Source organism: Lepus europaeus, chromosome 18 (genome assembly GCF_033115175.1).
Source record: "Lepus europaeus isolate LE1 chromosome 18, mLepTim1.pri, whole genome shotgun sequence".
Lineage (NCBI taxonomy): Eukaryota > Metazoa > Chordata > Mammalia > Lagomorpha > Leporidae > Lepus > Lepus europaeus.
The window spans coordinates 26603213-26625852 of NC_084844.1; the positions used below are offsets into that span (position 1 = coordinate 26603213).

General features: G+C 42.1%; 1 protein-coding gene across 4 annotated transcripts in view; it reads right to left on the reverse strand.

Moving 5' to 3' along the window:
* Positions 1–22640, reverse strand: part of SPAG9 (sperm associated antigen 9) — a 168943-nt gene that overhangs the window by 17606 nt on the left and 128697 nt on the right. For all 4 annotated transcript variants that reach the window (XM_062175018.1, XM_062175017.1, XM_062175015.1 and 1 more), the window contains 12 exons: positions 17895–17951; positions 16693–16866; positions 15098–15227; positions 14333–14422; positions 13936–14103; positions 12870–13041; positions 9460–9678; positions 8996–9191; positions 5979–6104; positions 4774–4854; positions 2287–2354; positions 384–532 (listed from right to left, as the gene is read on the reverse strand). In XM_062175018.1, coding sequence (XP_062031002.1) covers positions 384–532; positions 2287–2354; positions 4774–4854; positions 5979–6104; positions 8996–9191; positions 9460–9678; positions 12870–13041; positions 13936–14103; positions 14333–14422; positions 15098–15227; positions 16693–16866; positions 17895–17951 — 1630 coding nt within the window. The remainder of the gene's footprint in view (positions 1–383; positions 533–2286; positions 2355–4773; positions 4855–5978; positions 6105–8995; positions 9192–9459; positions 9679–12869; positions 13042–13935; positions 14104–14332; positions 14423–15097; positions 15228–16692; positions 16867–17894; positions 17952–22640) is intronic.

Sequence of the window (22640 nt, forward strand, 5' to 3'; positions counted from 1 at the left end):
TTCTGTGCCTAGCTTGCTTCACTCAATGTCCTCCAGTTCCAACTATTTGGCTGCAAATGATGGGATTTCATTCTTTTTTTATATATATGGCTGAATAATATTCCATTGTCTATATATACATCACATTTTCTTTCTCCATTCGTTTGTTAAAGAACACCTTCATTGATTCCCTCTTTCCTCTTTAAGAAAAACCATGCCCTACCCTCATGTCAAAAGTGATAAGACAGCTAAAGTAACACAGAAAGCTAGGCCATCCATTAATGAAGTACCCTAAAACATATAAGATTCTGAAAACAATTTCTAAAGACTCTGAAAATAATCATGGCCTTACAGTCTTTGGCTACTACGAATTCAATAAATACAGAAAACATAAGCTAACTTGCCTCTATCTTCATGGCCTTTGGCTGAACCACATAGATCTTGTTCCTATAGCCACACCAGACTTTGTCATGCACCACGGTCATGCAGCGGATGGAATGGTGAGGCCGTCCAAGGTCTAAGAGGTGATAGTTTGACAAGTCCCACTGTCCATCTTTAAAATAAGAAATGGATTTCAGCTAATGAATACCATCTTTTACTCAATTTCAACACAAGAAACGTCCTATTTGGCTGTATAATTAAATTTATTGATGAAGCATCCAGAGTATCATGTGTTAAGTAAACCTTTTATCTGCAGAGGCTGGTTCTCTTATTTTACAAACTGCAAATTTGTAAGAGATCTCTAAGGTCATCTGATAAACCTGCCACTCAGGTGGATTCCCTTTAAAACATTCTCAAAAGCAGTGATGTGGGGTGTTTGGCTTATCAGTGAGGAATCCCGTTCGGATGCCTATATCCCATACTAGAGTGCTGGGGTTCCTGACCCAGCTTTGGCTCCTGATTCTAGCTTTCTCTTGATGCAAATCATGGAAGACAGCAGGTGAAGGCTCAGGTGGTAGGGTCTTTGCCATCCGTATAGATCTGGTTGAGTTCCTGGTTCCTTCTTTGGCCTGGTATACCCCTGGTCCTTGTGGCCATCTGGGGAGTGAACCAGTACATGGGGGCACTCTCCTTTTTTATATTTTTAAAGATTTATTTATTTACTTGAAAGGCAGAGTAACATAGAGAGGGAGAGATCTTCCATCTGCTGGTTCACTCCAAAGCCTTGAGCCAGAAACTCCATCTGCGCCTCCTACGTGGGTACAAGGGCCCAAGCACTCAGGCCATCTTTTGATGCTTTTCCAGGGGCATCAGCAGGAAGCTGGATTGAAAGTGGAGCAGCTGGGGCTTGAACAAGCACTCATAAACATAAAGGATGCTGGTGTGGTGGCCGGACTCACTGGACCACAATGCCAACCCTTCTCTCCTACCTCTGACTCTCTTTCTTGCCTCTCAAATAATTTTTTTAAAAAAGTTATCGATTTATAATATTTTTAGAATTAGAATGGACTTTTGGAGATAATCTCTCATTCACTTGAATTTTGACATATTTTCTTGGGTAGAAGTTGAAGGCAATTCCTTGCAAACACATTAGGAATCACTGCAGACTCTATTTTGCTTGCTTCCCTTGATCTATTTTGGTGGGAAACAATGCAGGTGTCTGAAAATAGCCCATCTTTCAAGTCTGCCTCCCGATATACAACCACCCATAGATCTGTACTTCTGTCCAGTGGAAACACAAAGAATAAATCCAGTCTTGGGGCTGGTGCTCTTGTGCCAGCACTGATGCTGCAGTGCTGGCATCCCACATGGGCTCTGGTTTAAGTCCCTGCTGCTCCACTTTCGATCCAACTCTCTGCTATGGCCTGGGGAAATAGCAGAGCGTGGCCCAATTGCTTTGGTCCCTGTTACCCACACGGGAGACTCAGATGAAACTCCTGGTTCCTGGCTTCAGCCTGGCCTGGCCCCAGCTGTTGTAGCCATTTGTGGGGTGAACCAACAGATGGAAGATATTTCTCTCTCTCTCTCTGTCCCTCCCCCTCTCTGTGGCAGCAGCTTAACCTGCTATGCCATACACTGGCCCCTATTTTTCTACTTTTCAAAACCCCTTTGTTTATGAATGAAAAACAAATACTTCCACATTATGCTATATAAAAGTACCACAAAATGCTAAATTACTTTTTCATTATGGTAAACAACATTATCATGAGGCATTTTTTTCTGATGTCATACGTTGTTAATATTCAGTTTAAACCTTCATTTGTTCTCCTACGAAGTATCACTTCTTTAAAACACAATAAGGCAATCTACTTCAAAGTGCTCTGCAGAGCAGCAAGTTGGAGTACATATTACATATTCATAACTCACCAACTCCTCTGTGAAAGATTGCAAGGGTGCCATCAGCCAGGGCCACCAACACAATTCCTTTCACATGTCTGCAAACACGAAGAGGGATTTCAGAACTCTCCATTCAGGATCACAGAAGGGACCACACGCTCCCGACCTAGACTGGAGTCTTGTGATACAATGAGGAGCTTACACCAGAGCTAAATGAGCACGCTGCTCACTTCACCGAGAATGTTCTTCCATGACAAACTGTCAACTGTTAACGGCATCAACAGCATGTGTAGGACCTCAGTTGTGTCACTTTCTGGCCCAAGCTCCTTTCAGCATGGTGAACACAACAAATCTACAGACCAGAGATACACACCTTGGGAGAAATTAGCTCTATGGACTTCTGGACAAACTGATTTTTTTTTTTTTTTAAGATTTATTCATTTAATTGAAAGGCAGAATGACAGAGGGGAGATGGAGACAGAGAGAGAGAGAAAGAGACAGAGAGAGAGAGAGAGAGAGAGACAGAGACAGACAGAGAGATTCCATCTCCTGGTTCACTCCCTAGCAGAAGTACTGGCTCAGGTACTGGCACTCTTTACGGGATAATAGCATTGTAAGTGGTGGCTTAACCCTGTTCCACAATGTTAGCCCCAAATTGTTTGATTTTTGATAGTCAACATTGAAAAGAACTAGTGGGGCTGATGTGGCCAGAGAGTTGGGCCACCACCTGTGACACCTGCACTCCATTTGAGCACCATTTAAAAGAATCCCAGCTATTCTACACTTCCTAACCAGCTCTCTGCTAATAAGCCTGGGGAGGCAGTGGATGATGGTCCAAGTGCTTGGTACTCTGTCACCCACATAAGAGACCCAGATGGAGTTCAAGGCTCTTGTCTTCAACCGGGACCAGCCTGGGCTGTGGCAAACATTTGGAGAGTGAGCCAGCAGTTAGAAGTTATCTCTCTTTCTCTGTCGCTCCTTCTAACTCTGCCTTTCAAATAAATCTTAAAAAAAAAAAAAAACAACTAGAAAAGGACTAAAAGGACAAAAGGACTAGCAAATGAAAGGCCAAATCAACATATTCTCAAGCTACAAATAATATTTTAAAAATATAAAAACTGGCCGGTGCCGTGGTTCACTTGGCTAATCCTCCGCCTGTGGCACTGGCACCCCAGGTTCTAGTCCCGGTTGGGGTGTCAGGTACTAGCCCCGGTTGCTCCTCTTCCAGTCCAGCTCTCTGCTGTGGCCTGGGAGGGCAGTGGAGGATGGCTCAAGTGCTTGGGTCCCTGTACCCGCATGGGAAACTGGGAAGAAACACCCGGCTCCTGGCTTCGGATCAGCGCAGCGCCAGCCATAGCAGCCATTAGGGGAAGACCTTTCTCTTTCTCTCTCTGTCTATAACTCTACCTGTCAAAAAAATTAATTAATTAATAGGTATTAGTCTGTCCCTAAAGTACTAAAGAACTCCCAGTACAATGAAGAATCAATCTGGCAAGTCTCCTCTTCTGAAAGTTTTCTATTTTATCTTTTATTATTATGGAATTTCACTCTCACCCTACATCTCTAGTTCTATAAAAAAGGATTTAAAACAAATAAATTTAGACACTGATTTAGTCATGAAATGAGGGTAGCTCAAAAAGGTCACAGAAAATCTAATCAAAAGATAAATTTCGGTGCAAAAATGTTTGAAGTCAGCCCATAAATGAGGTTTTGTTTTTGTTTTATAATATACATTTTCCATTAAGCTCTTTAAGTGTGTTAGAATATTAGCTTTAACAGTCTTTATTTTTTTTTATTTTTATTTTTTTTTGACAGGCAGAGTGGACAGTGAGAGAGACAGACAGAAAGGTCTTCCTTTTGCCGTTGGTTCACCCTCCAATGGCCGCCGCGGCCAGCACATCACGCTGATCCTGAAGCCAGGAACCAGGTGCTTCTCCTGGTCTCCCATGTGGGTGCAGGGCCCAAGGACTTGGGCCATCCTCCACTGCACTCCGGGCCATAGCAGAGAGCTGGCCTGGAAGAGGGGCAACCGGGACAGAATCCAATGCCCTGACCAGGACTAGAACCTGGTGTGCCAGCACCGCAGGTGGAGGATTAGCCTAGTGAGCAGTGGCGCCGGCCAGCTTTAACAGTCTTAAAATTTAGTTTACGGGGCCAGTGTTGCGGTGTATCGAGTAAAACTGCCACCTGTGATGCTGGCATCTGATGGGGGCACCAGCTTGAGACATCGCTGCTCCATTTCCCATCTAGCTCCCTGCTAATGTGCCTGGGAGAGCAGCGAAGGATGTCCCAGGTGCTTGGGTCCCTGCATGCACATAGGAACCCCAGGGGAGGCTCTGGGCTTCTGGCTTCAGCCTGGCACAGCCCTGGCTGTTGCAGACATTTGGGGAGTGAACTGGAGGATGGAAGACATTTCCCTCTCTCTCTCTCTGTCTTTCAAATAAATAAACTAAATAAATCTAGTTTATGCTAAAACACATAGTTTTAAAAAGAAAGAATTTCAAAAATACAACTTACACAATACTGAGAATCGAATCTTTAAGTTTAATGGAATGGAGACATTTCCTCCACTGGGCTACAGATGAATGGACATACAAACTGAAAGAACAAAGCCAAGACTGGTAAGGCACAGAGAACATCCTAAGTCACTCACTGCTTGTATTTAATAATGTTCATTTGAAAGGAAACAAAGGTAGCACAAACATTTTAGGAAAAGGTCACAGCTTTGTGCAATGGTTAGAAAAAAACTATGAGAGTAAGGCTAGGCCTATGGCAGTTATTAGGCTGCTTTAGCAAACAGAAACATGAGGGCTAAAAAGCCAGAACAAGTTTTTAATACTAGAACTTCAATTAATGGTATCACTTAGTGGTAAGTTGCTCAGCACTTGGCTGAAGCCCTTTTTTGAATTATCTAATACCTCTACTGCACTGAACTTTTGAACGGCAGAGTGATTTACATCAAGAAGTGGCAAATGATGGACTACAGGCCAAATCTACCTGCCACTTGGTTTACTATAGCCTGCAAGCTAAGAATGGTTTTTACATTTTTATATTGCTGGGAGAAAATATCAAAAGAGTATTTTGTTACATGTGAGATACACACAACATTCAAATGTCAGTGTCTACTTAGTTGAAACAGTTACACTAGCTTTGCTGACCATTCACTTTATAGTACTGAAGCCTGTGGAACTCACACACTAGTATCTTTGCTTACTTTCTGAAAATGTACAGTCTGTTATTAGTGAACAAGCCATGTACTGTTAGTTATTGTCCTCTGAGCTTCCAGACTGTGATTTGCTCTGGTTTTCCCAGAAACTATCTACTAAAGAGTTATGTTTAGGATTGGGCCTTCCTGCAGCAAGATTCACATTAATTTATTCCCTGGTGTTTCTTGCCAACATTCTAGTCTATACACATTAATACTACTGTGTTTCTATGCTCTTTAGCATCTTCTATTCCTGGACCACCAAGATTTTAAAATCTCATTTAACTCTTCTAAGAATATTACATAAATTAGAGCACATTCTGTGACAAACACAAGTCAAAACTAACCAAGTCCAGTTTATGAGCTAGCTCTAACACAATTTCAAATTTTGTTTGTACATAAACTTTGCACTAATATGCACTTGTTATTTGTATTTACCATATTTTATTTATTTTCCTAAAGTTGCCAAAAGCAAAAGATTAAAGACACTCTAAAATATTAACAGTGTGGCACTTACCAGCCATTCTGGGCTCCAAGCCACATGGTTGGTAAAAGGCTACTCATCTTCTGGGCTTCTTCTCTCACCAGATCTTGTTCTTCTGGCAATACTGATATTTGGTCTTTATATGCATCTGAGTCATTACTGGGAAGGCAGGGTAACAGAAAAAATACCTAAGAATGCTTAACAATGGTTTTCAGAAGCTGAACATTTCAACGAAAAAAATTAATATAATCAAACACTAAAATTCCAGACAAACCAAAGTTAAATGCTTAAATATTTCAACAATTGTACCAGAAATATTAACAAACCAGAAGGCCCAAGGTGTAGAGAAGAGGATGAGACATGGAAGTAAAATATAGCAGTTACATGTGAGCTTCATGTATTATATATTAGGCTGCAATTATGGTTCTCCCTCAGGTGAAGTTGAATTTTCTAGGAGTTGCTTCTGGGGAGGGAGTGGGGAGATGGTGTTTTTGTTTTTGTTTTTCTTTTGACAGGCAGAGTGGACAGTGAGAGAGACAAAGACAGAGAGAAAGGTCTTCCTTTTGCCGTTGGTTCACCCTCCAATGGCCGCCAAGGCTGGCGCGCTGCGGCCAGCGCATCACACTGATCCGAAGCCAGGAGCCAGGTGCTTCTCCTGGTCTCCCATGGGGTGCAGGGTCCAAGGACCTGGGCCATCCTCCACTGCACTCCCTGGCCACAGCAGAGAGCTGGCCTGGAAGAGGGGCAACCGGGACAGAATCCGGCACCCCAACTGGGACTAGAACCCAGTGTGCTGGTGCCGCAAGGTGGAGGATTAGCCTAGTGAGCCGCAGCGGCGGCCGAGATGGTTTGTTTTATAATAACACACATGCACAGAAGAAGGTGATGTAAAAGGAAATTTCTATAATAAACTGAAATATGCCTATAGTCTATCACAAAACCTTTCTTCTGGATTGTCAGGGCATGTTTAATAAAAGATATATAAATGAACTATCCAGATCCAGAACATGACTTTATTTTTAAAATAAAAAGTAAATGTTAAATAGACTCTTGGCTGCTCTGTAGATTATGAACAATATTAAACTGCACAAAGGATCCAGTTCAGAGAGACTCTCAGCTAAAGGGGGTCTAGAGAAGGCAGGAAAGAAAATCAAAGAGTTCACTAAACAGCTTTGACTAAGCAACTCTTTGAAGGAAGAAAGGCAGTTAAGATGCCACTTGGGGCCGGTGCCGTGGCTTAACAGGCTAATCCTCCACTTTGCGGCGCTGGCACACCGGGTTCTAGTCCCGGTTGGGGTGCCGGATTCTGTCCCGGTTGCCCCTCTTCCAGGCCAGCTCTCTGCTATGGCCCGGGAAGGCAGTGGAGGATGGCCCAAGTGCTTGGGCCCTGCACCCGCATGGGAGACCAGGAGAAGCACCTGGCTCCTGGCTTCGGATCAGCGTGATGAGCTGGCCGCAGCGGCCATTGGAGGGTGAACCAACGGCAAAAAGGAAGACCTTTCTCTCTGTCTCTCTCTCTCTCACTATCCACTCTGCCTGTCAAAAAAAAAAAAAAAAAAAAAAGTCTTTAAAAAAAAAAAAGATGCCACTTGGGCCCGCTGCACCCCACGTCAGAGTGCCTGAGTCTACGTCCTGGCTTTGCCCCCAGTTTCAGCTTCCAGCTAATGCACATCCTGGGAGGCAGCAGGTGAAGCCTAAAGTCGTTGGCTCCCTGGCCCCCAGCATGGGATACCTGGATTAAGTTCTGGTCTCCTGACTTTGCCATAGCCCAGCCCCAGATGTTGAGGGCATTTGGGGATGAATCAGCGGAAGGAAGATCTCTGTCTCTTTTAAATAAACAAATAAATAACACTTTTAAAAAGATTTACTTATTTATTTGAAAGTCAGAGATACACAGAGAGAAGGAGAGGCAGAGAGAGAGAGAGAGAGAGGTCGTCCATTCTCTGATTCACTCCCCAAATGGCCACAATGGCCAGAGCTGGGCCCATCCAAAGCCAAGAGCCAGGAGCTTCTTCCGGGTCTCCCACGCAGGTGCAGGGCCCAAGCACTTGGGCCATTTTCTACTGCTTTCCCAGACCATCAGTAGGGAGCTGGATTGAAAGTGGAGCAGCCGGGACTCGAACCAACGTCCATATGGGATGCTGGTGCTGCAAGAGGTGGCTTAACCTATTACACCACAGCGCTGGCTCCCGTTCCACTTTTGATCCAGTTTCCTGCCAATGATATGGGAAAAGCAGTGGAATATGACCCAAGTGTTTGGACTCCTGCCACTTCCATGGAAGACCTGGGTGGCAAGGATCCAACTACCTCCCAGGGTGTGCATCAGCAGGAAGCTGGAATAAAAAACAGATCTGGGGGGCTGGCACTGTGGCACAGTGGGTAAAGCAGCCACCTGCAGTGCCGGCATCCCATATGGATGCCGGTTTGAGTCATGGCTGCTCCACTTTCAATCCAGCTTTCTGCTATGGTCTGGGAAAGCAGTGGAAGATAGCCCAAGTCCTTGGGCCCCTGCACCCACGTGAGAGACCCGGAAGAAGCTCCTGGCTCCTGCTATCTTCAGATTGACCCAGCTCTGGCCATTGCAGCTATTTGGGGCGTGAACCAGCGGATGGAAGACCCCTCTCTCTCTCCCTCCCTCTCTCTCTCTCTCCCTCCCTCCCTCCCTCTCTTTCTCTTTGCCTCTGCCTCTCTGTAACTCTGCCTTTCAAATAAATAAATAAATCTTAAACAAAACAAAACACAAATCTGGGACTTGAACTCAGGCATTCAATATGGGGTGTGTGTGACCCAAACGGCATGGTCACTGCTGGACCAAACATTTGACCCTATTGGAAGGAGGAGAGAAAAAATGCTGGGGGAAGATAGCCAGACACAGTGAAGGGGTGGGAATAGATGAAGACACGAAGACACAGCAGGAATAAGCAATAACAACTTTCAGCACACCTCTGTGATGCCAATTAGTGGGAACAGTTTGGCTGTTTGAGATTATACTGGTTCTTTTTATTTGGGCACTTCACTCCATTTCCAAGGTTACTAACCCATTAGTATACCTTGACTGATATACTGGGGAGAGGTCTTCTGGGATCTGCACTCCCAAAGGATCTGTAAAAACATGCTCTGTGTACACGCCAGGCTGGGCGACGTCCATGGCGTCTTCAGCTGACCCGGCATTGCCTTCTGTGGCTTCAGTTGCTTCTTCTGCTGTTGGGACACTTTCATCAACCTCAGTATTTTCTGATTCCATTTCTACAAAATAAATAAGACACTGCAAGTTTCAGCTTTTCTCCTCCACTAATCTCCCCACACAAACCCCTGCTGTAGAATCCTACTCTGCCTCCTCTCTCCTCCATACCGTATCATGACCTTGTGAATTCTTGACTTTATCTAACAGTCATTACAGCATCTTTTTTCAAGCTTTCGTCCTTGCTACTTTAGCACCTAAACCAAGTCCACATCAAACCACCTAGGTGACCCAAGACTGTGCAGATGGCACACAAGGTAAAATCAGATATACCTGGTAGTTTCTCTATCACTGGAGAAGCCCCATTGGGACTAGGGGAGATGGCAGCTCCTGCTGCACTTTCTGTGGAGCACCCCACCACCGCGATGCCCCCCAGCAGGCTGTCTGTCTCTGCTGAGCTGTTGCTTGTCATGCTCCCACAGAGAGATGCTTTGTCCACCTGACCAGCCTCGGAGAGCTCTTCTCCTGCAGGGTAGTCCGTTTCTCGTGCTCCTGAAGAACAAATTCAGCCTCCTTTTAATAGTTAAGTAAACTCCTACAAAGAGCATTTTTTTTTTCCTTAAAGCAACTATAGGCTTGAAACAAGAATGTGCAGGTGAGACATACAGCTACCTGAGTACACTGTCAAGATGGCAGCATTAAGCTTAAATTAATCTCCACAAAATGGGAGACTAACTTACAACTCGAAAATAATACTTCTATTAGTGAGAATACCAATAATCAACATTAAAAGGTCAGAAATGCCATTCTTCTCTCTCTTTTAAAAAGAATTCTTTATTTATTTGAGAGTCAGAGTTACAGAGAGAGAGAGAGAAACAGAGGTATTTCATTCACTGGCTCATTCCTCTTAAGGCCACAACGGCCAGGGCTGGGCCAGACATAAGCCAGGATCCAGGAGCTTCCCCTGGGTGTCCCATGTGGGTGCAGGGGCCCAAGCACTCAGGCCATTTTCCACTGTTTCCCCAGGTGCCTTAGCAGGGTCTCAAATTGGTTCCCCTATGGGATGCCAGCATCACAGGTGGAGGCTTAACCTGCCACGCCATACTGCCAACCTCCACAAATGACATTTCTGCTCAGAATGAACTGCTTAGCCACAAAACATTAACACAATCTGGGGTGGGTGCTGTGGCATAGTGGGTAAAGCTGCCAACTGCACTGCTGGCATCCCATATGGGTGCTGGTTTGAGTTCGGCTGCTCCACTTCTGATCCAGCTCTGTGCTATGGCCTGGGAAGGCAAGTTCTTGGGCCCCTGCAACCGCATGGGAGACCCAGAAGAAGCTCCTGGCTCCTGGCTTCGCATCGGCACAGCTCCAGCTGTTGCAGCCATCTGGAGAGTGAACCAGTGGATGGAAGATATCTCTCTCCTCTCTCTGCCTCTCCTTTACTGTGTAATCCTGACTTTCAAATAATTAATCAATTTGTAAAAAACAAATTATATCTGATAACAAATCAGCCCAAAAAAAAAAAAAAATCAAGAGTAATACTGGGCTTCCAGTCACTGCACTGAATAATTAATTATCCTGGGGTCAGTGCTGTGGCATAGCGAGTAAAGCAGCTGCCTGCAATGTCAGCATCCCATATGGGTGCCAGTTCGAGACCCGGCTGCTCCACTTTTGATCCAGCTCTCTGCTGTGGCCTGGGAAAGCAGTAGAAGATGGCCCAAGTGCGTGGGTCCCTGCACCAGCATAGAAGACCCAGAAGAAGCTCCTGGCTCCTGGCTTCAGATCAGCATGACTCCAGTCGTTGCAGCCATCTGGGGAGTGAATCAGCGGAAGGAAGACCTCTCCCTCTCTCTCTCTCTGCCTCTCAAATAAATCTTTAAAAAAATTAATTATCCTAAGTACATATAGTACCTTAAAGATATTAGTGAGACTTTAATTTTTTAATGTTAGTTTATTTTTATTTTTATAAAGCTTTTATTGAATGAATGCAAATTTCAAAGGTACAACTTTAGGAATATAGTGGTTCTTCCCCCTATACCCGCTCTCCCACCCCCGCTCCAATCCCACCTCCTACTCCCTCTCCCATCCCATTCTTCATTAAGATTCATTTTTAATTAACTTTATATACAGAAGATCAATTCTATACTTAGTAAAGATTTCAACAGTTTGCACCACACACACACACAACATATAGAGTACTGTTTGAGAACAAGTTTTGTAGTTAATTCTCATAGTACAACTCATTATGGAAAGAGGTCCTACATGGGGAGTTAGTACATGGTGACTTTTGTTGTTAATTTAACAATTAATTCTCTTATTTATGATATCAATAATCACCCCAGGCTCTTGTCATGAGCAGCCAAGGTTATGGAAGCCTTTTGACCACAAACTGTCAGTATTTAGACAAGGCCATGAGCAAAGTGGAAGTTCTCTCCTCCCTTTAGAGAAAAGTACATTCTTCTTTGATGGCCCTTTCTTTCCACTGGGGTCTAGTGAGACTTTTAAAACCCTTGCATTTCCAAGATAAAGACAAATTTCTTCAGTTTTTTAGAAAATTTTTTTCACTGATATAATTGAAAGCTTTTAGTGTAGTTAAAATATACATAATATAAAATTTGCCATTTTAACCACTTTGAAGTGTGCAATTCCATGGCATTAATTACATTTATGTTATGCAGGCATCAGCACTGTTTCTAAACCTTTTCATCACTCATAGGAATTCCAACACCATTAAACAATAACTCCCTATGCCCGCCTCCCTCATCCGAACCTCTAATAACCTCTAATCCTATTTCTGTGTCTGAACTTGCCTATTCTAGATCTCTCAGATAAATGGAAGCATACCAAATTTGTCCTTTTATGTCTGGTTCATTTCATTTAGTGTATTTCTAGGGTTAACATGTCAAATACCATATACCAGAAATTTTATCTACAGTCAATAATATCATACATCAAAAAATTTGTTAGCAGAGTAGAGCTCATATTAACTGTTCCTACAACAATTTAAAAAAAAAATGAAAAAAAGTCATTATTCTTTATGGTTGAATATGTGAATATGATTTCATTGTGTAGGTAAGTCCCAAACAAATTTTTTAAATCATCTTTTATTTTTTAAAAGATTTATTTGAAAGGCAGAATTACAGAGAGGAGGAGAGAGGTCTTCCATCCTCTAGTTCACTCCTCAAATGACTGCAAAAGCAGGAGCTGGAACAGGCCTAACTCAGGAGCCAGGAGCTTCATCTAGATCTCCCATGTGGGTATAGGGGCCCAAGCATTTGGGCCATTCTCCACTGCCTTCCCAGGCACACCAGTAGGGAGCTGGATCAGAAGTGGAGCAGTTGGGACTTGAATCAGCACACATACGTAGTGCTGCCGGCGGTGGGTTAACCTGCTACTCCACAGTGCTGGTCCCACAAACTAATTTTTAAACTAGTATTTTAATATCACATAACATTTAACCCAGAACTTGATAAGACCTTTCCTTATTAATCAATTTAAAGTCCTTTGCCCTGTTTCCCAGTTATCTTGTCATATTACCACTGTTTTACTTTCTTCACAGTATTTTTCAATTATCTGAAAATATCTTGTTTATTCAATAGTTTTCAGTTTATTTTTAATATTCCCCAACTAGAACATAAACTCCGTTGCACAACTACATCTCTAAAAGCCAAATTGGTTCCTGCCTAAAAGGAGATGTAGATGCTAGGAAAAGGGGCAGAGTGATAGTGACTCATTCTCACCTGGTACACTTGCAATGCACAGAACATGAGAATTGCAAACAGTGAAACTGTCTAGGATGTTGCCTGGTTGAATAGCATCAATAATGATAACTTTTGTAGCTGAATGTGTGCTGGTACAGATCCAGACTTGACTGGATAATTCTTCTTGACTCTTTAATTCCTTTTGCTGGTCCTGAAAAGGAAAGTAAGGAAAATGAATGAGTGAAATCAGATGCATGTACAATATTCAAAGCTTGTGCTCTGCATGGGAGACATAGAGGAGGCTCCTGACTCCTGGCTTCAGATCGGCATAGCTCCAGTCATTGTAGCCATCTGGGGAGTGAACCAGCAGATGGAAGACCTCGCTCTCTCTCTGCCTCTCTCTAACTCTGCCTTTCAATAAATAAATAAATCTTTTTTTAAAAAAAGGCTATGCTAGTACAGTAAAAGGCAATACTACTTCAAATTTATTTCCAGATTATTTGTAAGAGTAAAAACACAACCACCCATCATTATTAATCAGTAGACTAAAAATTAACAGTTAATTAGGTCAGCAGGGTTCAGAGTGCCTGGGTTTGAGCTTCAGGCTCTGCTCCTGATGTCATCTTATTCCTAATGTGTACAGGGGGAGGCAGCAGACAATGTCTCAGGTAGGTGGGTCCCTCCCATCCACATGGGAGACTCAGATTGAGTTCTAGGCTCCGGACTTTGGCCTGGCCCAGCCCTGGCTATTGTGACATTTGGAGAGTAAACCAGTGGATAGCAGCTTTCTATCTTTCTGCTTTTCAAATAAAATAAAATAAATAAATAAAAAGTAGTTCAGTGATAGAACTGTTCCATATCTTGACTGCTGTGGTGGTTACACAGGTAAATACATGTGTCCAAACTGAATTGTACACATCTCAAGCATACACTTTAGTGTATGTAAACTACAGCCCAATGAAATTGATTGTTAAAAGGTGGTAGGAGAAAGTAAACAAGTACAGTAATCCCAACTAGAAGCTGGAGTCAGCAGTAAATTTTGGAACAAAGAATGAAACTAAGAGTCTCATAAACCAGGGGGTCAAATGTTAGTGCACAGACTTACCTTAAGCTCCTGATCTAACTTATCTAAGCTACTCTGAGATGCACTTCGCTGTTCACTGCCTTCTGTTTCCAAACCAGCAACATCCTTGTAAAACACACTCGCTCCAACAACAGAACCACCATCTCTGGTCTTCCCACCAGACAAATTGACTCCAACAGCACACCACAGCTGGGCAGATGGAAAAAGGAAAAAAAATGCATTAAGTCATTCTCTCTCTAGAAATATCTATAATTCTTCATGTTTTCCTAAAATAACTACTAGTTATAAATACAGGTCTTTAATATAACCTAAAACTATAAAACGAGTAACAACCTTACCATTTAAACATTTTTTGGTGCTAGAAAAATACCTATCCAGAGTTCAGGAAATCTCTCCTTCTACTTCACAATGAACTTACCTTCATTGATGCATCTTTTTCATCTAGAGGCCTAAGGTAGACAGGCACAGGTAAATTTTTCATCTTATTTTCTCCTTGACCATTGGTTACCTAAGCATGGAGAGGGGAAAGGAGAAAAGATTGGTAAGCCTCATCCAAAGTGAACTTCTGACAGAGCCACTGAGACGCAGGCAAGTACTGCTGTAACATATTTACTCCTTGAAATCAATTCAAGTTGATTTTGTCCTTTTTATTGGAAAAAATAAGCAGAAAATCAAGAGGCAATTAGAAAAAAAAAACAGGACAGCTCAGAAGAGAGGTGCTACTTCACATACATGTGCTCACATGCATGCATGCTACACAAATGTATCATGTCTTTAGGGTGTAGGGAACATGGAGTAAACAAACACAGTTCCAAGAGACCTGAACTAAATTTTAAGCCAACAATTTGGAAGATTTTATGTTAATGTTCCTGGAAAACTTTAAACAATAGATACTGTTTTTTAAAAAGGTGATCTTTAACTACTGAAAACAGAACTTCTCTGATTAACACAGGGCAGGAAAGGTCTCCCCCCATCCCCCTTGCTGAGCCCTCCCCACTGCACATGCTCCAGGCACTTCCCTCAAGCACCTAGAGCTCCAGAAGACAGTCTGCAAACCACTACCCAACCCTTCTCTAAATGTGTGCCCGGCAGGTTTGTGACACGTATTGCAGTTCCTTCACGCTGAAGCGCACTCCTGTTGCCCTGTGTCCCCCACTCGACGCTTACCACGGTCCCACATTACCTGTTTGTACTTCTGAGGCAGACTCCAGCCAAAGGCCTGCACTCTGCCATCTTCCTTCTGAACATGTGCCTTCACCTGGCGATACTGCTCTCTCTTCTGTTCTCTGCGTGAGGCCAAACTAGCTTCGGTTCTGTAAGGAAGAGAGATTGCCTTTTTTAATTGAGTGAAGCTAACAAAAGCTTTATCTAACCTCTCTTGCTGAAACAGCAAACACAATAACCAAAAACTACTTCATTCAAACTAGTTTATTCAGGCTACAATAGCTCTTTAAAAAGTGGTTTACTGGGGCCGGCGCTGTGGCACAGTGGGTTAACACCCTGGCCTGAAGTGCTGGCATCCCATGTGGGTGCTGGTTTGAGACCTGGCTACTCCACTTCTGATCCAGCTCTCTGCTATGGCCTGGGAAAGCGGTGGAGGATGGCCCAAGTCCTTGGGCCCCTGCGCCCATGTGGGAGACCCGGAAGAAGCTCCTGGCTCCTGGCTTCAGATTGGTGCAGCTCTGGCTGTTGCGGCCAATTGGGGAGTGAACAATTGGATGGAGGGCCTCTCTCTCTCTCTCTCTCTCCTCTCTCTGTGTAACTCTGACTTTCAAATAAACAAACAAATATTAAAAAAAAAAAAAAAAAGTGGTTTACTAAAGCTGGTTAATACAGTGCCCAGGCTGTAAGAGGTTAGGAGGCAGCCTGCTACATTAAACTGGATCATCAGCCATCACATTTCTACCAGGTTTCAGATGCTGGCCACATGAAGGGGAAAATTCTTAAGTATTCTTGGCTCCTTCTACTTTGTTCATTCAACAAATATTTACTGACAGCTTTCTAATGTCAGGGAATGCACTGGAAGTGACTCAATCAGGAAATCAATATATCTGCCAAGGAAGATAATGTAGGTTAAATTTTAGATCTCATTAACTTGTTTCAGAACACAAAAAACTACAAATTGGTTTGGCAAGCTTTGGAGCTTTGGGGTAAAATATATTATGAAAATGCTTCTGAAAATAATTTTCTTTCAGCCACTTAAATCCTTGTGAGGTAACCTGCTATGTACACCATGGTTAAAAAAAAAACTACCTATAAATCAGACATTTCAGATCCTGTGTAATGTAATCCTAACATCTTTGAAAAGGTGATTATTCCCATTTTGTAGGCAGAGAAACGGGCTCTGAGAAGCTGCTTTGCCCAAGTGGATATACCCAACAAGAAGCAGATCCAGGACAGAAACCAACTCCTTGGCTTTGACACAAAGAGAAATGTCCCAACATTTAGGATCGAAACTTATATAAGATTTTAACATTTTATTAATATTTATCAATGTTGTCACACCAATACAAATGGGGCATTAAAATTTTTCTTCCTTTCATGAAACTGAATGTAATTTTTCATAAAAAGTATTAACTACAAATAATCTACTTACAGGTAGCCAAATTACAGAAATAGCTTCTTGTTTTTATTTTTTTAATTTTATCTATTTATTTATTTATTTATAAATAGCTTCTTTATAAGACTTACCTGAATCTTTATACATGATCTGATAAGGGACAAGAATATTCTGAACTTATAACTTATTTATAAACCACTAATATGCAAAATACTTACTCTTCGCTAAGGAAATCAAAGGCTTTGGACTTATCGCCAGGGAGCTGAGACAAGGTGCTGCTTCTTTTCTTGACGGAAGGAGTGACGTGAGAAGTGGGCGCATTGTACTTCAAATTCACAGGTGGTTCAGGCTTCTTAGCTGTGTTACTTGAGGAGCTGAAGAGTCGGCTGAAACTAAAGAGAAAAAAGCATGTGTGTGTACATCATACGCACTGTGAAGAACAATTTGTGATTTTTCACAAAGTTTTATGCTCAAAGAAATTCCAAAATGCTTTTATGATGCAGTAAAGGTTAAAAACTGGCAGTGAGTTTAACAGTCACATGCTGCAGCCTGAGCAGTAGCTCACAGCCAAGCTCAGACACTGAGGGAGGAGAACCTACTGCTCAGAATGGCAGATGCCTGCTTCCCAATGAGCAATTTCCATAATGAAAGGGAGACGTTCTTGAGTATAGGGAACTTCTCCTACCGAATAAATAAAATGGTTCCTCTAGATAGCTCCTACTTGGTAACAATGGTTGTTAAAAAGCAAGGTTATGGTTGCATGATTTGAATAAAAGTTTAGTATGCCAGTTCTAAGAACAGTCTATTATAACAACGTATTAAAACACATATTTAACCATGTTAACATGTTACCATGTTACATGTTTTTTTAAAATTCAATTTAAATAGCTAGTTCCATGTCTAATTTTCAAGAAAACTGATACTTCCACTAAATAGCAGATTCACCAAAAAAGGATAAGCACAGTAAACACACAGTACTTACAGCATGAAGATAATTCATGTCCAACACATACACATACCAATCAAATCTCACAAACACTAAGTTTCTCATCTTCACTTTGTAAAAACCCTTATAAACATACAGCCAATAATAAATCAGTGACTGATTTAATGGAGATCTAGGTAATTATCAATTCCACAAATATCTGCCCTTTATTTCATTTAATTTGACAAAGGATTTCACCAACTGCAAGCAACACGATGCAGCTTACGATAGCACATTTACTGTCCTGGAGAGAAGCCTTACCGAGTTGGCATGCTACATGTCAAAGAGAAGAAAATTCAGTTTAGCTATTTCCTTCCAATTTTAAAATTTGAATAAGTTACAGTAGGCACAAAATCATTCTTGAAAATAAGTTTGACTGTACTCTTTATGTCTCAGGATGCTACCTAATGTCCTTCATTGTTTTTAGATACTCACAACTGCCAGATGCTTGACCTTTTTTTTTCCTGCATGGCTGGATTTTCTCGTGATGCCCTACATTAAAAAAACAAAGAGAAAAAAGAAAATGTTTCTGAAGAACAAAGGACTTAAGGAGTTCTTAGAATAGACAGAGTAGACTCTAATTAAATTAAGTAGTAACTCTGACCTACTATGTGTCAGTCTGCTAAAGTTAATACCACTAAGATAAATAAAAAACCATTGCTCCTTCAAAGAGTTCAATCTACTGAAACTACTTGAGCTACCACCTGCTGCTTCCCAGGGTGCACATTAGCAGGAAGCTGGAATTGGGGGTGGAGTCAGACTTCCACCCAGGCACCCCAGCATGGGATGCAGGTGTGCCAAATGTGTCTTAACTACTGCACCAAACACCTGCTCCAAAACCCTGTATTTAAATAAAGGTCTCTAGCATCTGTACTCCGGACTCTCGTAAAATAGCTTATAACTTCACTGTACAATGGAACTGAAACTCACCCATCACTGAAACAATGACTAGAGAAGAGGAGTGGATAAAATGGGTTGCAAAGAATTCAACACTATTTCATAGTACAATAAGGCATTCTAAATTTATTTACTAAGGTGATAAGAATTCTGTCATCACAGAGCCCACCTTTTACTTTTCTAAAAAAGGACTGATTCTGAGACATCTTTTAATTCAATGAACAAGTTAAAAGTAAGCAACTGGGGGCTGGCACTGTGGTGCAGGGGGTGGAGCCGCCGCCTGGCGTGCTGGCATCCCACATGGGCGCCGGTTTGGGTCCCGGCTACTCCACTTCTGATCCCGCTCTCTGCTATGGCTTGGGAGAGCAGTGGGGGATGGCCCTATTCCTTGGTCCCCTGCATCCATGTGGGAGACAGGGAAGAAGCTCCTGGCTCCTGGCTTTGGATCAGCACAGCTCTGGCTGTTGCGTCCAATTGAGGAGTGAACTAGTGGATGGAGGACCTCGCTTCTCTCTCTGCCTCTCCTTCTCTCTCTGTAATTCTTTCAAATAAATAAATAAATAAATCTTTAAAAAAAAAAAGAAGGAATGTTTCCCTTTACTTGCTGACTACCACCTGGCTGCTACAGTTATAAACAGCAATGACGCGGCTGGTGCTGTGGCTTAGTAGGTTAGGCTTCTTCCTGCAACACCACATCCCATGTGAGCCACAATTTGAGTCCTGGCTGCTCCAATTCTGATCTAGCTCCCTGCTAATGGCTTAGGAAAGCAGTGGAAGATGGCCCAAGTGCTTGGGCCCCTGCACCTATGTGGGAGACCCGGAGGAAGCTCCTCACTCTTGGCTTTGGAAGGGCCCAGCTCCAGCTGTTGCAGCAATCTGGGGAGTGAAAAAGTAGATGGAAGACTTCTCTTTCTTTATCTGTAATTGTGACTCTCAAATAAATAAATAAATCTTTTTTTTTAAAGAGATCCAAATCAATAAAACCAGAGATGAAAATGGAAAGATAACAACAGATACTGCAGAAATAAAAAGAATCACCAGGAATTACTAGCAAGAGCTATATTCCAACAAATTGGGAAACCTAGAAAAAATGGACGGATTCCTGGACACATACAATCTATCAAAATTGAGTCATGAAGACATGGAAAACCTAAACAGACCAATAACCAAGAAGGAGACTGAATCAGTGATAAGAAAAACCCTGGACCAGATGGTTTCATTGCTGAATTATATCAGACTTTTAAAGAAGAACTAATTCCAATACTTCACAAGCTATTCAAAACAACTGAAAGGGAGGGAATCCTCCCAAACACCTTCTAGGAAGCCTGTATCACCTTAATTCCTAAACCAGAAGAAGATAAAACAGAGAAACAGAACTATAGATCAGTATGCCTGATGAACACAAATACAAAAATCGTCAACAAAATATTAGCTAACTGAATCCAACAACACTTCAGAAAGATCATTCCCTGGACCAAGTGGGATTTATCCATGGTATGCAGGGATGGTTCAACATTTGCAAATCAATAAACGTCATACATCACATTAACAAACTGAAGAACAAAAATCATATGATTATCTCAATAGATGCAGAGAAATAAAATACAACATTGTTTCATGACAAGAACCTTGAGCAAACTGCGAATAGAAGGAACATTGCTCAACACAATCGAAAGGCAATGTATGACAAACCCACAGCCAGCATCCTATTGTATGAGGAAAAAGCTGGAAGCATTTCCCCTAAGATCTGGGACCAGACCAGGATACCCACTCTCACCATTGCTATTCAATATAGTTCTGGAAGTTTTAGCAACAGCCATTCGGCAAGAGAGAAGAAATCAAAGGGAGGAAGTCAAACTATCCTTATTTGCAGATGACACAATTCTATGTATAGGGGATCCAAAGGACTCCACTGAGAGACTACTGGAACTCATAAAAGAGTTTGGTAAAATGGCAGGATATAAAATCAACATCCTTTTTCTTTTTTTAAAAGATTTATTTTTATTTATTTGAAAGAATCACAGAGAGAGGTAGAGACAGAGCGAGAGGTCTTCTATCTGCTGGCTCATTCCCCAGATGGCCTTAACGGCTGGAGCTGCGCTGATCCGAAGCCAGGAGCTTCTTCCGGGTCTACCACATGGGTGCAGGGGCCCAAGGACTTGGGCCATCTTCTACTGCTTTCCCGGGCCATAGGAGAGAGCTGGATCAGAAGAGGAGCAGCTGGGACTAGAACTGGCGCCCATATGGGATGCCAGCGCTTCAAGCCAGGACATTAACCTGCTGTGCCACAGCACTAGCCCTCAATACCCTTTGTATACACAGGCAATACCATGGCTGAGAAAGAACTTTTAAGATCAATCTCATTCACAATAGCCACACACACAAAAAAATTAAACATCTTGGAATAAATTTAACCAAGGATGTCAAAAACTTCTACAACGATAATTATAAAACTAAAGAAAGAAATAGAAGACATTAAAAAAATGGAAAAATCTTCCTTGTTTATAGGTTGGAAGAATCAATATCATCAAAATGTCCATACTACTGAAAGCAATTTACAAGGGCTGGCGCTGTGACACAGCAGGTTAACATCTTGGACTGAAGCGCCAGCATCCCATATGGGCACCAGTTCGAGACCTGGCTGCTCCACTTCTGATCCAGCTCTCTTATATGGCCTGGGAAAGCAGAAGAAGATGGCCCAAGTCCTTGGGCCCCTGTGCCTGCGTGGGAGACCTGGAAGAAGCTCCTGGCTCCTGGCTTTGGATTAGCGCAGCTCCGGCCATTGCAGCCATCTGGGGAGTGAACCACTGGATTAAAGATCTCTCTCTCATTCTCTCTGCCTCTCCTCTCTCTGTGTAACTCTGACTTTCAAATAAATAAATAAATCTTAAAAAAAAAAAAGAAAGCAATTTACAGATTCAATGCAATCCCAATCAAAATATCAATGACATTCTTCGCAGATCTAGAAAACATGATGCTAAAATTCATATGGAAACACAAGAGACCCCAAATGGCAAAAGCAATTTTATACAACAAAAAGAAAACGAGAGGAATCACAACACCAGATTTTCAGACGTACTACAGGGCAGTTATAATCAAAACACCCTGGTACCAGCACAAAAACAGATGTGTAGGCCGAAGAATTCCAAACAGAATAGGAACTCCAGAAATCAAGCCATGCATCTTTAACCAACTTATTTTTGACAAAGGAGCTATAATCAGTCCCTGGAGCAAGGACAGTCTCTTCAACAAATGGTGCTGGAAAAACTGCTCCAAGTGCAGAAGTATGAAACTAGACCCCTACTTTACACCTTATGCAAAAATCCACTCAAAGTGGATCAAAGACCTAAATCTATGACCCAATTCCATCAATTTACTAGAGAACATTGGAGAAGTTCTGCAAGACATTGGCATAGGCAAAGACTTCTTGGAAAAGACCCTAGAAGTACAGGCAATCAAAACCAAAATTGACAGATGGGATTACATCAAGCTGAGAGGCTTCTGCACTGCAAAAGAAACACTCAGCAAAGTGAAGAGGCAACCGACAAAATGGGAGAAAATATCTGCAAACTATGCAACTGATAAAGAGTTAATATCCAGAATCTATAAAGAGCTCAAGAAATTCAACAACAACAACAAAACAAACAATCCAGTTAAGAAATGGCCAAAGGACTTGAACAGGCATTTTTCAAGACAGGAAATCCAAATGGCAACAGACACTTGAAAAAGCACTCTGGATCACTAGTCATCTGGGAAATGCAAATCAAAACCACAATGAGGTTTCACCTTACCCCAGTTAGAAAATGGCTCTCAAACAGAAATCAACAAATACTGGCAAGGATGTGGGGAAAACGGTACCCTAATCCACTGTTGGTGGGAATATAGACTGGTCCAGCCACTGTGAAAGACAGTATGAAGATACCTCAGAAATTTGAATACAGACATACCATATGATCTATCTATCCCATTCCTTGGAAATTACCCAAACCAAAAGAAATCAGCATATGAAAGTTATGTGTATGCCCATGTTCACTGCAGGTCAATTCACAATTGCTAAGTTATGGAATCAAAGCAGATATCCATCAACTGATAATTAGATAAATAAATTATGGTATTATACACTATGGAGTACTACTCAGCTGTAAAAAAAATGAAGTCCTGTGTTTTGCGACAAAATGATACAACTGGAAACCATTATACTTAATGAAATAAGTCAGTCCAAAAAAGATGGATATCATATGTTTTCTGTGGTCAGGAGTAACTATTAGAGTACCTAAAATGTAA